At 37.0% G+C, this 18,364-nt stretch overlaps 1 protein-coding gene across 1 annotated transcript in view; it reads left to right on the forward strand.

The window, feature by feature from the left end:
• Nucleotides 1–13,584: 13,584 nt before the first annotated feature.
• Nucleotides 13,585–18,364, forward strand: part of LOC311295331 (NACHT, LRR and PYD domains-containing protein 4-like) — a 107,631-nt gene continuing 102,851 nt past the window's right edge. Inside the window, exons 1-2 of the mRNA XM_084416653.1 lie at nt 13,585–13,699; nt 16,232–17,030. Coding sequence (XP_084272779.1) covers nt 16,285–17,030 — 746 coding nt within the window. The 5' untranslated portion in view covers nt 13,585–13,699; nt 16,232–16,284. The remainder of the gene's footprint in view (nt 13,700–16,231; nt 17,031–18,364) is intronic.

Below are 18,364 nucleotides of genomic sequence, written 5' to 3' on the forward strand. Positions count from 1 at the left end.
AACAAAGCCTATTTTTAAACCTTTATTTTCTACATTAAATGTAACATATAATGTCTGTTGATGTTGGGGTGAATCTGACCCAGACTGGCTTCATGACACTCATCCGCTGATATTCTTCTAGACTGATCTAAGAGGTTTGTTTGTCTCCTGATCTTGAAGCTGGAGCGACTCAAGCGGCTGTGAAACATCAGCAAGTCTTTATCCTTCTTCACAGACTCCTGTAGTGAGAAGAAGAAAAACACTCATGCTGAATTTGATCTAGAATTCTGTCCGACTGATTCCATCCCATCATAATGACATCATCTGGTAGTTTCCTCTCATTTGAAGTGGCCTAATGAAAGTGAGGCTCTTGTGACATCATCACGACACTCACCATGGCAACAAAATGGAGGAGGTTCACGCCTGGGGCACGTTCAAGTTCAAAACGGTGCGCAACGTTTTGCTACGGTTTCCGGGTTGAACATCTTGTTTCCTGGAAACGGGGTGCACCGGTGTGCAACGGGGTTTGAGATACGTTTTCTCTTGTTTGGTGGGTGTGTCAGAACTGCAGTCCAATCAGCAGCAACATGTAGGCTATATAAAGCGTATTAAAGTGAACTCGCACAATGGGTTCAAGGAAAGTAATTTACAAATGTGTTCGATGCAGCTGAGGATATTAGAAGACATGTTTGTCGTAAGTTTTATTGTAAAAATATAGGATATCAACATAATGATGTAGTTGTTTATATTTTTAGCTTCATTGCAAGTGTATGACATTTGGTATAGAAATAAACAATGGTAATTAAGTGCTTTTCCTAAAAATGAGAAAGAAAATACAGGGTATTAAAACAGTATGAACTACAAATAAAGTCAGTATGTGAGGCTAAATAGATGTGTTTTAGTCTGAATTAAGTAAGATGTGTGCTTCCATTTCAGTTTCAGCAATCCCTTCACTCGTTTGGGATGTTCTCTTTTGTTCTGGGCGGCAAGTGCAGTAACTGTAACATCGGGCATATTTTGTAGTATTAAACACATATTTATACCGACTTCATCAGGCTCCGAAAATTCTTCACAAAGAACACAAAGAATGGCCTTCTCAGCTGCCATAGTTGCAACTCTTGCGTCATCAGAACAGTGTTCAACACATCACCGTTTCTGTTTAAAAAACGTTGTGCAACGTTTTGTCGGGGCTGAACGCAGCCCTGGTTTGTTGGCTTTGGTGTCGGTCAGTTTGAGTAAAGAAGAAATACTGAATCCAGCAGCATTCCCAGCGTAACCACCCTGCCAGATTTAATAGTGATTTATTCACTTACATTTTTACTTTTTAATTAATCAATTGTAGGGGTGTAACAGTACACACACATGACGGTTTGGTACGTACCTCGGTTTTGAAGTCACGGTTCGTTACAGCAGGGGGGAGTAAACTAAACACAAAATTGCTTCTTTTGTTTTAAATAAACTTTTTTTTTTTTTTTTTTTTTACAAATGTGTGTATGCGCTGTTGACGTATATATATATATATATCACAGCTGTAATTTATTTCTTCGTTCCAAACCCGGAAGTGTGAAAAGAATCCAGTCGAGGAGGAGCTGCTGGATGTTTAGCTGTGACATTTACCTGTCTCACAGTGAAATCGAAAGCAGTCGATGACTGTAAAGACGCCGTTTCGGAAGATAGAAAATCAGCAATCGCTTCACATGTGAGTTTAAGTTCGTTAAACTTTTCATAGATATCGATAGTGAAAATTTGCGTCTAAACAGACATTATGACGAACTCAAGCGGTTGATAACCGCACCTATACGTGCTCAGTGACACAGTAAGATTGGGAAAGGAAAGACTAGTCGCAGGATAAACACATAAACGCGTAAAAATAACATCATATTTGCTTAATGCGAGACCGTGTAAAACACCTGCAAGAGTTCAGCAGTGTCATTAAAGTGAAGGTGAATCCAGTTTATAACTCATGACTGCTCAAAACAGTCTAAACTTATGAAACCTACATATTCTTTTCCCAACAAAACAACATCAATATTACTCAGTAAAATGAACATTTGTTTTGTAAACATTTCATTAATAAACTTTTACTTGAAAAAATGAGATGATAAACATCTTGAATCTTTTCATGCTGCAATGGTTCATCAATAGTGGCAGCAAAGTGAAATGTGGACTTTTGTGGGAAATGTGGGAAGGATCAAATGTGTGTGTGTAGGAAAGAGGATAAATGTATTTTACAGAATTAATTTGAGACAAATCTAACCAATAGATGAAAAACATCAGCATAATTTCATGTGTGAAGCTACAGTTTACTTTCAGGTCAATACAGACCCGAACACAAAAGCCACAGTTTAAAAGGTTAATGTTGCTTACATTTGTGTAAAAAAAAAAATCTGATTTTGACAGTCTTAACAAACCTACAAAATTCCATCTTCATAATAAAAACTATAGATTAATAAAATAAATAACATGCTTGTACCTCTTTTGGGTCAAAATGCCTGAGGCTGAGCGGGTCGTAGTCGACGGGGTGGAGAGCCGAAGAGCAGCGGACGGCCCACAAGTGTGAAGCGCAGGTGTGACGCAGGTGGAGCCGACTGACAGAGGGAGCTCGGCGAGGGCGAACGGCTGATGGTCCACGCTGGCATCATTGGCCACAGGAGTGTAGACGCAGGAGTCAGGGTGAAGGGTCGAGGACGAGCAAAGTCTGCTGATGTTGTTTGTGGAGTCGTGGCCTCCTCTTGCCCAGGTGAAGACGGTTCCGAGCTGGCCCGAGATGTTTCCGCACCACAGGGAGGAGGAGTGGATACAGAGGGAATGGTGGGAGACGGTGACGAGTGGGTGGCAGGAGTGGCTGAGGGCGAGGCTGGAGAGAGAGAGAGAGAAACAGTCCAATGATAAGGGATAAGTCCTCTAAGGTGGCTGGAAGAGGTGGTGGGAGAGGGAGCCTGGGTGGGACTGACGGGACAGATGAAGAATCTCTTAACTAAAGGTCTGAATGTGGTTCTGCCAGAGTCTCGCTCTCAGTGGCGGGAGGGTCTCCTTCTTGCCCTCCGATTCGTAGAAACGTCCAGAGGCAGTCGTCCGGGAAGGTGGTCTGATGGACAAGATCAAGAAACTCTTCCAGGTTATCCTCGAGAAGCGTCTCCCTGCTCAAGGCATAGCAGCGTGACAGCAGGGAAGTCCATGATAGACGGGGGAAAAAACAGAGACAAGACACGAATGGGAAGCGAAGAAAAACAAATACAAACGATTCACCGTTTTACTTTCCTTTTCTTTTTGGGTCGGGTCTTCTGTCACAGGTTGTGTGGTAAACAAACGCCCAACAAAGATAATGAAGAATAACAGTCTTTTAATAATCCACACAGTAAACTCCAACAGGGGTAGCAGTCCAACACAATGAAAACACTGATATACTGTATATATATATATATATATATATATATATATATATATAAACAACACTTAATAGATATCAGGGGCTCGTTCTTCGTACGTTGCTTATTACATCCGAGATCAAATGACACATCCAAGATGATTTCATCGTGCTAATCATAATCCGGCTAATTGAGTTCTTCGAACACACTTGCCGGATAGGATTAGTATCGCTGGATTGAGTTATCTGAGATAACTGCGCGTTAACGCGCTGGCTTAAAAGGGGATATGTATCGATAGTGGAAACATTGATCAGCAACGCTGCCATTGGCTGCTCAGCGTGGCCAAAGAGCGCGCACAGTTTTTCTCATATTATATCTATGTTTTTTCTCCTCAGCAGAGCAAGAACTAATAGTCGAAGTTTATTCGGAATTTTAATGTTTTAATCAAAACGCCAGGGAACACCTCAAAGTCTGCAAAAGCCAGGAGAGAGGGCTGGCAAAAAGTAGCAGACAATTTAAATCCGTTAGAAGTGGCCATGTTAGATGTTTTTATCACTTATTAGCCTATTTTTTTGTATTTTAATAATTGCATAATTACTTTGTTCATTGTAATGTCAGAGTCACCACACTAGAATATGGGAACAAATAAAAGTGAAGTACAAAAATATTCTAATGGTAATTTTTAGTTATATTATAGTCTCTTTTATGAAAGGCACTGTTAAATAAATGGTTGTCTGTTTATAAAAGCAATCAAGAAAAAGGCTGAGAAAAAAAAAAAGATCTTAGTAGCCTACACTGTATTTTTGCTGCATTAAATTAAGGCTGTATAGTCATTTCAGCTGTTAAATCTTGAGCAATGATGAATTGCTTTGACTTGTGGAAGTAAAAACTGATAAACTTATGTTAATGTAAAAATATGTATTGAAGAAGAGTTCAAAAAGAGTTATTGATCACATTTTTCCCAAGTGTAGTTCATTGTAATGACATTGTGTTTTCCTCTTTTGTGCACTTTTACATAATACACCAACACTTGTTAACTTAAGTGGACATTTTCTAACTTTCCAAAGGAAAGAAAGTATAAGACTTTGTAATGTCCATTTGTTTCCATTGCACTGGACAGTGAATAAACCCTCTCAGATAACTGTCATATGGAGGAACTAGCCTACCTGCAAGTGCATAAAGAACTTTACTTCATTTATACTTGTATGCTTTATGGCTGCAATATAAGTTGCAGGATTCCACATCTACAGAAAGGCCTACAGAAGAGTCAGACAGAGGAGACATAGGCCTACAGGTGGGCAGTGTATAGGCAACTTTTCCTTTTATTTGTTGCATGAGGCATGTGTCTAATATCTCTTGTTGCAGGCACTTGACCACTGGCTTTTCTTTACAAAGAACAATTGAAATAAAACTCAAGGAACTAAGCATGTTTGTCTTTTATTAAACATTTAATGAAAAGTGTATTTTTTTTTTTTTTTTGGCAGTGTTGTGTAATATGGCACATGCAAATGCAACAATGTCACAGGCCCTGTCAGGTGTGCAACCCTCAGACTTTTCAGACACTGAAATCTTCCCTTTAGTTAGCCAAAGTTCATTTCATTGTGTGCCCTTGTCCTGGCTAGAGCTGCATTGTAACTGGTTTGGGTCAGGGAATGGGGTCATAAAACACCTGTCTGCAGGCAGGAACATGTCATAATCACCTATGAAGAAATGCAGTTCTGTTAGGATCAGCATAAGTGTATGTAATACAGTGAGCTTGATGTTTAATTGTGGAACTTTCCTTACCACTTTCAAATAATGTGCATAAATGTGAATCTCTGAAAATTCTTAAGTCATACACAGATCCTGACCATTTTGCTTTCACATTTGTGATATGGAAGATTTGTCAACTGCCTTTTTTTTATTTGATATAATATTATTAATCTGGAATATTAAGAATCACAATAGTAACTGGGCTGCACAGTTACATTGTGAACCCCCTTTCTGTTCACATAATCCCCTTCATTGAGGCCTTGATGGCAGTCTAGCCTATAAGCCTGAGTGACATACTGTAATCAGCATGGTCATGATCGCATGATCTTCATAACAAAATATTTAAATAGTCTAGTAGGCTATAGTCTAATAAATAAAAAAAAAAAAAAAGCTGCTTAAAAAAAACTGATTTACATTGGGTCTTCAGTGGCTTGGAAATGCCACAAAAAAAAAAAAAAAAACTAAAACTGTTTTTTAAACCTAAAAGCGCCAGGTAAACTCCGAATGACACGACAAACAGCACTTTCCATCAAGTTCTCCGCATCTCCAATAGTGTAAAGGAAAGAGACACTCGCAATTAATCTTAGGGTATCCTACAGTTTGTGCTGTAGTTAAAGCCCGACTCCGACAAGTCGAAAATAAATGTGCGTTTCCAACAAATTAATAATGTAAACGACAATCTCACGAGTCACGAGGAAAAAAAATATATATCAGAAAGTGCACTATCGCACTGCGCTGGACTTCCCGTATCATCTCCGTTCATGAGCCGCAGTCTAATCCTGTTTACATGAAATAAGCCTGCTCCCGAGCAGGTTTAAGATTGCGCACCTGTTGCTATGACAGCAAGTCCAGGATGAGCGTCGAAGAACCAAACAATCCAAGATCATGCCAAATCGTCAACAATCAAATCCAGCTAAGTGAGTTAGCGACGTACGAAGAACGAGCCCCAGCTCCTCCGTCTACTCTCAGCCCCCATGACAGGTAGAAGAATAAAAAAAAAAAAAAAAACCCTAATTTAAATGCGCTTATTTAACCCAGTATTTCCCAAATATTCTACCATTAGATTTATTATACTCCTATCTGACTTTAATACATTTTGAATAGTGAACTTAACTCCTATATTATTTAATTCCTCCTTCAACTCTTTCCTTTCAACATTATATCTCCTACAGTGCATTACTACATGCTCAACTGTTTCACTAACTTCACATGCCTCACATAAACCTGTTGGACTCTTACCTATTAAATGCAATGTACTATTCAATCTTGTATGTCCCAATCTTAATCTTGTAATCATATTCTCCTCATACCTACACCTACCTGATACTCTTCCTTTACCCACTATTGGCTCTATTTGATGCATATGTCTACCTTTTATTTCATTATCCCAATATTGCTGCCATATTTTCAGAATATTTTTTTTAATAATTGACTTAATTTCTGATCTACTAAATAAAATCGGTATATCTACTATATCTCGTTCTATTGCCTTTTTTGCTAATGCATCAGCCTCCTCATTACCTCTCAGCCCAATATGTGCTGGAACCCACAAAAACTGTACTTCTAAACTAGCTTGTTTGATTGAATATAATTCTTGAATTATCTCTATTACCATATCCTGTCTTGTTTCTGACTTCATCTCCTTCAAACTTATTAGAGCTGAACTACAATCTGAACATACTACTGCCTTGGATATTTTAACTTCCCTAATCCACCTTATTGCCATAATTATTGCAAACATCTCTCCAGTATACACCGATAAACAATCTGATATCCTTTTATTCTTATACACTTTAACCTTTGGAATAATGAATGCAGAACCCACATGATCAGTTTTTGGATCTTTTGATGCATCTGTAAAAATGTGCATATACTCCCCATATCTTGACCCAATATACTCCCTTACATTATATACTTCTGTTTCATATGAACCTTCCTTTTGTCTTTTTTCTAATAAACTTAAATCTACTTCTGGTTGGGGCATAACCCATAATGGTACTGGAGATAAAGGAATTATTGGAGCATATCCAACCTCCTCCAATCTCATATCTCGAACTAATTTCCCCACACTCCATCCAAAACTATTACCCTCTTTCTTCTCATGTTCCCAGCTAGGACTCATTACCTTACAACACTCGCTTCTTCTTCTTCTTCTTCTTCTTCTTGAATTTTATTGGCGGTTGACAAACAACAAAATGGTGTATTTCCGCCACCAACTGGTATGGAGTGTGGATCAAGACGACTTCTTTTTTTTTTTTTTTTTAATTCTCTCCCACAAATTAGATTCCTCAAGAAACTGAAGAATAAAAATATAACACTCATTTCTCGAGTTATTTTGAAGAATATACTTTGGTATAAATTGCATTTCTATTTTTTTTAAATTATGAATTAACAACCTTCTTTCATTCTCTACAACACTCGCTTTCTCTTCCTCTGACTTTTTATACTCTCATGAGCTAGTGTGGCCCCATTCAAACGCTCAGCGCAAATTACCCACAGCTGCTGTCAATCCGCCACTCGGTTACCATAGCGACAGGCACTCACCCAGGCTTTAGGACGGTGTTTCACTTCCCAAATCTCAACAGGGCATTTCTCCAACGGGGATGGTCCTGGGCTTATTTGTCACCCCGTGACACACACACACTTATGGGAAACGTTAAAAGCTTTTGGTTTTAGTGAAAGTTTTATAGATAAAATTAAAGTTTTGTACAGTGATGTTGAGAGCGTACTCAAAATTAATGGTGGCTTATGCACTCCGTTTAAAGTGTTTAGAGGAGTGAGGCAGGGATGCTATATTCGCTAGCAGTAGATCCTCTGCTACAACAGTTGAGAAAAAATGTACAAGGTTTTAATTTGCCTAATTTCGGAAAAAGTATAAGAGTCTCTGCATATGCTGCTGATGTTTTAGTGTTTGTTAGTCAACAGAGTGATGTACAGGTTTTAATGAGTGTACTTGAAGATTTAAAAAAACTGTCCTCTGCTAAAATTAATTTAGAAAAAAGTGAAGCAATAATAATAGGGGATTGGAAAAATGGTTCTTTTCCCCTTCCTCCTGGCTTAGTATGGAAGAAAGGAGGCTTTCAATATTTGGGGTTTTTTTAGGAGATGAAGCAACTGTGCAAAAAAATTGGGAAGGAACTCTTGAAAAAGTTAAAGGTCGACTCGACAAATGGAAGTGGTTAATCCCAAATATGTCATATAGAGGTCGAACTTTAGTTATACATAATTTAGTAGCTTCCTCTTTATGGCATAAGTTAACCTGCATTGATCCTCCTTTGCGTCTCTTAGCAGAGATTCAAGACATTTTAGTTGATTTTTTTTTCTGGGACAAGTTACACCGGGTTCCTCAGAGTGTTTTGTTTTTACCTAAAGAAGGAGGAGGACAAGGATTGGTACATCTTCAAAGTAGAGCAGCAGCTTTTCGTTTACAGTTTTTGCAGAGACTTCTTAATGGTTCAGTCATTTCAAGCTGGAAAGTAGTTGCATGTAAAATACTACAAAATCTTGGAAATTTGAAATTGGACAGAAATCTTTTCTTTATGGACTTGTCAAAACTGAACCTCAATGGAATGCCTATTTTTTTATCGGAATGTTTGGAACATGTTCAAAGTACAAAGAGAAGGACATTTTGAATCTCTTCACTGCAATGACGAAAGACCAAAGCGAATGTGAATCCTCATGTCATGACCTCTTTAACACTGTGGATGTGTTTGTTACCAAAGGCCCCTGTGGCACATTGTTGGCTAGCAATGCTTTCTGAACATTGTAATAATATGAGACTGAAACATTGTTTTCTTTGTGACAGACTTGTTAGCAATAATGACATTTTGTTATGACCTTCTTTTATTCGCAGGTTTCCTGCAGTTTGACTAATTCGTTCTCCTCAACCTCATCATCACCATATACTCATGTGATGGATATTAACATAAAACTGTTTGTGATAGAGTTGAATTGTTCACATCAGAGCCTATGTGTCCCACATTTTCATGATTCACATCAATTATGTCCGTTTGATTTATTAATTTACATTTTTACTGTTGAATACATAATTTATAACATCTACCTTTATTTAATTTTTTTATTGAAATGCAGTATTGAGTATCTAGTACACAGGTGATCATATCCACATGGTATTGGGGATAGGGTGGGGGTTCGGGGTCGGTGTTGGCGTTTGGTGAAAGTGTGAATGTTATGTTTTTACAAAAGCTCAACATTCACTATTTACTTACAGTATATATTTACTATTTACTATATAGTAAGTCTCATCAGCCAGGAAAAAGAAAGACCTCCCTGTTTGAGAACATTTTTACAACTTCCAATGTGTGTGTGGTGTTTTAAAAGAAAAGAAAAAATGACATATCGCAATTTGTTTTCCTTAATTCATTTTATTATTATGTAATATCTTAATTCAGAAGGTGAGATGCTTGGAGTGTGATATATATATATATATATATATATATATATATATATATATATATATATATTTAGTCGATGTACATGTACAGTGACTTCCATTCAAACTCTTTTCTCTTCACATTTCTTGGGTGGAAAGTGTGGCTCGTGTTTGACCAGAGCAAACAAAGCTTAAATGCCACAGCTGATTCTGTAGAAGAAGTCGAGAGATACGAACATTCAAAGAGCCGGAGATCCACTAGAATACTGGAAAATACAGGAACACGTGTCCCACATCTGGACACTTTGGCATTGCAGTTTCTTTGTACACCGGCCTCCTCTGTACCGTGTGAAAGATTGTCCAGACAGGGGAAGAACTGTAAAAGTGGAGAAATAGACCCAATCGCCCAAAACACTGTCAAACAGCTCTTATTTCTCAATACAAATCACTCCAAACTTCTTCATCATCTTTCTGTCGTTCCCACAGTCACACAAGCACTGTCACTGCCAAGTCTCATAAGCAGATTTAATAACCAGATGATCACATCACACAATGTCCGGATTCACATTTTAGTCCCACACCTTATCTTGTCCGTCAAAATATTAATTTAATGATTAATAAAAATGATTAATTAATGATTTTCATTAATTAAAATGTATTCAATTTCATTTTCAATACCCAGTCATACAAGTAATATGAAGAAATATATGTGTATCTTATGCTTTATTTTTGTACTTAGCACCAGATGGGCCTGTTTACTGTTTACAATAGAGATGCACGGTTGGCGGTTACAGCCGCGGACTCCGCGGATAAACCGCGGATCGGGCGGATGACATGACGAAAAATAATATTTGAATTAAATTCGGGCGGGTGGCGGGCGGTTGAACCAAACAAATGAAAAATATTATGTATACACCAATCAGCGGATGGCGGGCGGGTGCGGTTTTGAAAATTGGTCAAAAACGTTGGTGCGGATGGATGGCGGACAGATGTTGAGTTTTGTGATGCGGTTGCGGATGAAATAATAGCCCATCCGCGCATCTCTAGTTTACAACACTCGTGAAGCTTTCCGATTTCTTCGCTGTTTTTTCGATTTTTGCTCGCGGGTTTCTCTATAGAGCTCCCCCTACAGCTTCGGAATAGATATTTGACAACACTGTCGTCAAAACTCGTTGGCTCGTCCCATCTTCTCCCGCTGGTCATGTGCATTTGTTTTCAAAGAACCCGGCGAACGCACGGAGCCATGTCCACTGAGGTATGTATAATACACAGAAGGCTAGCATATCAATGTTTATATAGTATATGTGTGCAGTGCCGTAAAGCAGTTTGTTACATCGCGAGACCTGATATCACGCGATACTTCCTGATGCTGCGGCCCGCCGGCCCAAAGTTGCAAGGGTGGTTTTTCGTCTCACAGGCGCTCGAGGGGTGCGAGAAGACCACCATTCAACCCGAAAACAGTCATATAACCATTCCAATTACTTCGAAGCTGTTCGGTTAAGATAAATAAAGTTACTTAGTCCACCTTTAAATCTGCTCTGGGAACAGTAGCTAAGCCTTTATGAGGCTTCATTTCTCCATCTCTACACTGTGACCCTGCAGCATTAGATCCAGTGATGTCTGAAAGATTATAAACACATTGTGCACTAAATGTTTTGAACTATTGTTTTTTTTAGACACACACACACACACACACACATCAGCAATCAACATATGAAACTCAACAATGGTGACAATTATAAAAAAGCTTCATGCCACAATATTGCGACATGAATAAATTATGCAGATGAAATGTCTTTTTCTTTATTTGCTTTTATTTCTGCTGTTGTTTTTAGTAGCTTGTTTTGTGATGTTCAGAGAGTTGATCTGTTTATTTGAATATTTTGTTGATTGACACCATTGTTGATGCCTGTATGTCCACAGAAGACACAGTACGTCAATGCGACATCAAGAAGACGCTGGACTCCAACTCATCCATTGGTCATCCATTGGTCAGAACCAATGTTTGTTTGACGTCAAGCTCCAACGTCAAGACATATAACATTTTGACTGGAATAAATGGCACATTGTTAAAAAAAAGGAGAAATGCAGGACAGAACATTATATCTGTGAAGGTTGGTTATTGTGCAGTTTAAAAGTACTCTATTGAGGCAAGTTTTTTAGCACCTTATGAATTAAATGGTACTTTTGACAAATGTAACTTGTTTCCAGCAGACATTTACTAGATAGACATAGACATATAGACATAACGCATCGATTTACTAGACCGTCTGCCGGAAGCTAGTTATTTTAGTCGATAAAAATTTAAATATGGGTATTTTTCTTAAACGAACGCATGGCTTCACTTCAGAAGGCCTTTATTAACCCCCTGGAGCACTTTTATGATGGATAGATGCACTTTTATGATGGATAGATGCACTTTGATTCACTGCCATTATAAAGCTTGAAACATTTGTTTTTATATAACTCTGATTGTATTCATTTGAAAGAAGACGATGTCTTATACACATGATGTCATATTCATCTAGGATGGCTTGAGGGTGAGCATGGGCTAATTTTCATTTTTGGGTGAACTATCCCTTTAATGTCATAATTTTCACTTTTAAGCCATAATTTTTACATTTTAAGGAATAATTTAAACTTTTCATCTCATAAGTATGTAAGTATGTAAAAAAAAAAAAAACTTTCTGTGTCATAATTATGACTTACCAGAGCATGTTCTTTTCCTTATATGTTAAAAATGGGCTTCCATATCCTCCTCGATGTGTAAGAAGTTAAATGACTGCACCACCATTACAACCTTAAGAAATCAAAAATACCACACAGGTTTATTCAGTTAAATGAAATAGAAGGACACTTTTCCTCATGATGTCCCCACCACTTTTTGAAACCAATGTACAGAAGACATGCAGTGCAAAGAAAAAGCATCTCTGTCATTCTTCATAGTCCTGACCAGACAGGGCCTGCATCTTGTAAGGCGACGTACTTAGTTCAGACGTACTTATTACACGTAATATTTTTAATACATTTTGATAAATGTCGCCATCACGTCTTGAACGTTAGAGTCTTCAAATCATTTCTTTTTAATGTTTGTTTCTTTATAAAGTTCTCTTTAAATGTATGGTGGCATTAATAGGCACAAAAGGCAGCAGTAAATTAACTTGCTCAATGCAGGCTATAAGGCTACTGAGTTTACCTGTTCAGCGTGATGACGTTTAATCTCCTCGACAGTACAGTCACATTTAGCCACTTGTTAGCAACAAGACACATAACAGCTTAATATAAATCTCAGGAGTGGGGTAATAGTGATGTATTTTAGGTCGTAGAACAAAACGTGAAAGTGTCTTGAGCTTGTGTTCACCACTGACCTTATTTCAGCCATTTAACCAAAATCCCATTTAAAAAACCCTTGACTTTGAGAAGCGTTTTGGCCTAAAAAATTACGTCATTTCTGCACCACCCCATCAGACGTCCAGAGAGGAGGAGCTGGACGTCATTGACAACTTGATTTATTTTGGAAACATGGACACTTTATTCCCCTTCTTTGGACTTTTTAATGTCCAAATGTGTTACATTTTATGTTATGTCTCTGGTGGCACCCACTGTGTCGATCTGTTGCTCCTCCCACCACAATATATTACATCCATACATGAAGGTTTACAATTTTTACATGAACCATTTCAAATGCACGTTTACTAATACCAAACTTTATGGTTTTGTTGACAGAAGACGCTATAATTAGAGACTCTTTGACTCTTATTTATTTAAAAGAGTTTATTTATTTATTTATTCCATTCTATTTTTTTATTCCCCATTTATAGCCTATTCAGTAGAATGTATGTTGGAGGACCATCACAATAAAGTGTTAGCAGATATTAAGCAGACTGTCTACTCTAATGACTGATATGGAGTTGCAAAGTTACTTAATCAACAGAATGTTAAATAGTAGCTAGTAGTTTGGTAAATAGTTTGCAAAATTCTAAATTGTAGCATTTTTGTTTGTGTATGGTCTCGCATTTATATGGCCCTGCTGTAATTTATTTCCTCGTTTCAAACCCGGAAGTGTGAAAATAGTCCATTCGAGGAGGAGCTGCTGGATGTTTACCTGTGACATTTACCTGTCTCACAGTGAAATCGAAATCTGTCGATGGACTGTAAAGACGTCATTTCGGAAGATAGAAAATCAGCAATCGCTTCACATATGACAGTAAGTTCATTAAACTTTTCATAGCTGTAATATCGATAGAATATTTGCGTCTAAACAGACCTTATGCCGAACTAAAACTCGAATACATGATAAAGTTGAAAGTTACTTTCGTTATCTAGGCCTACTTCACGACACGTCAACTGTAACACTCATAAAATGGCCGAAAATGGTTAAACTTGCACTTACTTTTTCCTTTAACATGAGATTATTATTTTAATTTTGAAATCTTCGGTTGACTTTAAATATGTATTTCACTGATTCTTGAGAGTCGGGACAAAACATGTCCCACATAGAAAAGTCTAATTTATAGCAAAAATTAAGAAATTCATCATGATTGACATACTTACAAACTTAAATCTAAAGGAATTCTATATACCTATTTGATTTTTAGAATAACCCTTTTTATCTTTTTGGGGAAAATTTGTTTAAATGTATGGTCTGTGGTTAGAAGGTCCATGTTATTGCACTTGTCCTCAGCAAGAGGTCACAATATTAACCATCCCAAAAAAACTTTTAAAAAGCTCTACAATTATGAAAACATATATATCAAATAAAAAATAAGGGGTATAAATATAAAAAACAATGCATGGAGTGAACATCAAACAATATTTTCTATAAAAATCTGCCTATTAAAGTTGTGTCCTCAGTTTCTGTCAACTCCGTCAGATTTTTTCATAAAGCTCTTTAAATCAGGAAATAGCATGGTCAGCTATATCCCTGAGGACCCCTTTTCATCTCCCTGCCTGTGGTGAATGCAGCACTACCACACATTCTCTGGTACATTTTACATTTTTTTATATTTTAGACAAACAATGTCAATATTCCTATGGTCACAGCTGCACCATGTCAATACCATCTTTCTGTTAAGATACTTTTTTTAAACCATAGTGGATTGAATTTAAGCATTTTAGTGAGGTTATTGGGACATCTAGCAACTGAGGATAAACTACCTAGCTGCAGTGTACAATACATGTTTTGGCAGGAAAATACATGCCCTTACGTCAACTCCGTCAGACGTCAACTCCATCAGGTTCTATGTCTGACGGAGTTGACCTGTAAGCTGACGGAGTTGACAAATCCACCAATAACCTCTTAATGTGCGAATATAATATTATTTGTGAATATAGTGAAGGGTTAAACTGTTATTTCAGGGTTTTATTTACACATAAATGCACATACATAGCATGCATTACATTATTTAACCGTACGCATCTGACTTGTAGAGAACGGGCAGGCAGTGGTCTGCTTATTATTGTGTAACGTGTAACTTTGCCAGCACTTTAATATATTTATATATGTAGAGACAGAGATAGAGAAATGAGAAGCCAGTGTAGGGCTGGGCGATATGGCCCAAAAAAAATATCCCGATAATTTTTTTTAATATCAGTCGATATCGATAATTATCACGATAAATGTCAAATCTTTATTTCTTTAAAGTTTAAAGGCAGATTTAAAAGTTTAAAGTGAAAGATGTAGAAAACAGAGTGTTAATTGTGGTTTTAAACTACTCTTTATTGTCAGAACATATCATGAAAAACAGGTGAACATTTCACAAATCTGAGGTAAAACATTCAAACATTTTTTGTCAACACCGTCAGTTTTTCCGTCAACACCGTCAGTTTTTCATCAACACCGTCAGATCTTCGTATGTTTTTGTAAAATTTTTTGGGGAAAAAAATATTCTTCCTTCAGTTTATGTTGTTTTTGTAATAAAGGACCATCTGATCTACATCCTCTTATGTTTTATTTATTTAAGGAATTTGTTTTTACAATATTGAAATTAAAATCAAAGTTTGAAAATGCAAATATTTAGAAATCTGAGTTTTCAGAAGAGTGTGAAATCACAATTTAAGTTTATATATTGTATTTTTTTTTACATATCAGAGTAACTAAACACTATTACAATATACTTCAGAACTTTAGATTCTTGTTTGATTTGAAGAATTAAAATTGTATACTTTTTAGTGTGTCTGACGGAGTTGACACAAATCCAGTTCTGAAGGGAAACATGTTTATTTGTTAAAAATGTGTTTTTATTTAGAACCTGTTCCTTTACGTGGTTAAATAGCTAAGACCTTTCTCTGCAGAAACATATAACTCTAATTGATATAGTGTGTATTTTTTTAAAAAGTTTTTTAAAACGTGTTTTGTCCTGACTCTCAAGAATCAGTGATTTAATTATTTTGTTATAATATTGTAATGTGTGTTCAGTGACGCAGTAAGACTGGGGAAAGAAACTGTGGTCGCAGGATAAACACATAACAATAACATCATATTTGCTTAATGCGAGACGAAAAACACGACTGTGAAAAACACCTGTAAGAGTTCAGCAGTGTCATTAAAGTGAAGGTGAATCCAGTGTTTAACGAGGCTGCTGTGTTTGAAAGTGTGGCCGACATGTTGCTCTACAAACAAACACTATTAACTGGAAAAAAACTGTTGACGTTAAGTTAAAATGAATTTAATGCCATTTAAATAAAACAAGTAAAAATTTAATTGTGTTTTGTGCATGTCCTCTGTGTCCACATACAGGCCTTTACATAAAGTCTCACATCAAGGAGGAAGAGGAGAAACGTACATTTAAAATGAGTGTGTGTGAGGAGAGAGAGGAGGCGGCGTATGTTCACACCCAGAGAGCAGCATCTCCTGTAACCAGCTGTGTGTCCATGAAGAGTAACATCTCCATGCCTGAGCCCCCTAAATTCAGTGATGGACCATCTCCAGGATCCAGCTGTGTGTCCATGAAGAGTAACAACTCCATGCCTGAGCCCCCTAAATTCAGTGATGGACCATCTCCAGGATCCAGCTGTGTGTCCATGAAGAGTAACAACTCCATGCCTGAGCCCCCTAAATTCAGTGATGGACCATCTCCAGGATCCAGCTGTGTGTCCATGAAGAGTAACAACTCCATGCCTGAGCCCCCTAAATTCAGTGATGGACCATCTCCAGGATCCAGCTGTGTGTCCATGAAGAGTAACAACTCCATGCCTGAGCCCCCTAAATTCAGTGATGGACCATCTCCAGGATCCAGCTGTGTGTCCATGAAGAGTAACAACTCCATGCCTGAGCCCCCTAAATTCAGTGATGGACCATCTCCAGGATCCAGCTGTGTGTCCATGAAGAGTAACAACTCCATGCCTGAGCCCCCTAAATTCAGTGATGGACCATCTCCAGGATCCAGCTGTGTGTCCATGAAGAGTAACAACTCCATGCCTGAGCCCCCTAAATTCAGTGATGGACCATCTCCAGGATTCAGCTGTGTGTCTATGAAGAGTAACAACTCCATGCCTGAGCCCCTTAAATTCAGTGATGCTGTGATCTCTGACCCTGTGTGAGTATCATGAAGTTCAGGGCTGTCTGGGCAGTCAAGATATTATATTGGCCATCACCTCTAAAAACTGTTAATAACACGCATACAGACCAAAAAATAGGCTAGTAGTTATGATTCTTACTCCAAAAAAAAAAAAAAAAAAAAAAAAAAAAAGTATATATGATATATAAAACTGTATATATAATACAAAAAATATATAAAATTATATATATAACTGACAAAAAGAAACAACATTGAAAGTCATATTATAACAATGAATTGACTAATTCACCGTTAATAAATTTACATTTAATTTTACATTATTTTACTTTAATACATAGATTTAATGCTCTGTTTGTAATTATAATTTAGAAATGATACTTTTGTGTGCAGAGGGTTTATAGAATGTTTCTAATTGTATTACTAGGGCTGCTTGATTACAAAAATCACAATCACGATTATTTTGCTCAATATTGAAATCATGATTATTTAACACGATTATAGGTGGGTGATATGATTAAAGTCTTATTTCATGATATGAGTCATTTTAACCCTTTCATGCATGAATTATGATAACCTCAGTCAGGATTTTTTTCCTATGTGTTTTTATTGCTCTTAGGGCATGAAAAACAAGAATTGATTTTTTATTTTTTTTTAAAGAGATCTTCAGATGTCCACCTGAGTGGACAGCATGCGGTTATGGTTTAAACTTAAGATATACTATATTAAATATAAGACAATAATCAAACAGATAAAGTATGTGAATTTAACAAACTAATCAATACAATTATATCAAATCATGTGAAAACTATAAAATATATACAAAAAATATAAATGCAAAATAGTCAAGTCAAGTCAAGTCATTTTCATTTATATAGCGCTTTTAACAATGTAGATTGTCTCAAAGCAGCTTCACAGAGATAAATGTATAATATAACGTAAGATTGTTTTGGCTTTATAGCGGTTCTTTAATAAAGTTATTTTCCAGCTAAAGTTAGTTTTGATTGATTCGCTTCCGTCGCAACGATCATTTGTTTTTAAATTAGGGCCGCCAAGACGACACCATTCTCTCTACACAGACTTTAAACGCGAACCTGTGAGAAACGCTGATGGCGTTCAGATGCGCATTAAGAACGGGTTCTATAGTTATGTGCGTTTGAATATATGTGTGCAGGTTTGGAATTCCCTACAAACCAAACCTAAACAAATTACTGGTGTTTCCTTATAGTTTTGATTCAGAATTTTATTTTATTTTATCAATTCGGGGTAGATACGCAAATTGAGTTTTCCCGACGACGCGTTATCTGTAGAGTGGGAAAGGGATCCTCCATAGGGAGAGACTAGTTGGCACTTCA

This window comes from Rutilus rutilus (assembly GCF_951802725.1).
Source record: "Rutilus rutilus genome assembly, chromosome: 1".
NCBI classification, from domain to species: Eukaryota; Metazoa; Chordata; class Actinopteri; order Cypriniformes; family Leuciscidae; genus Rutilus; species Rutilus rutilus.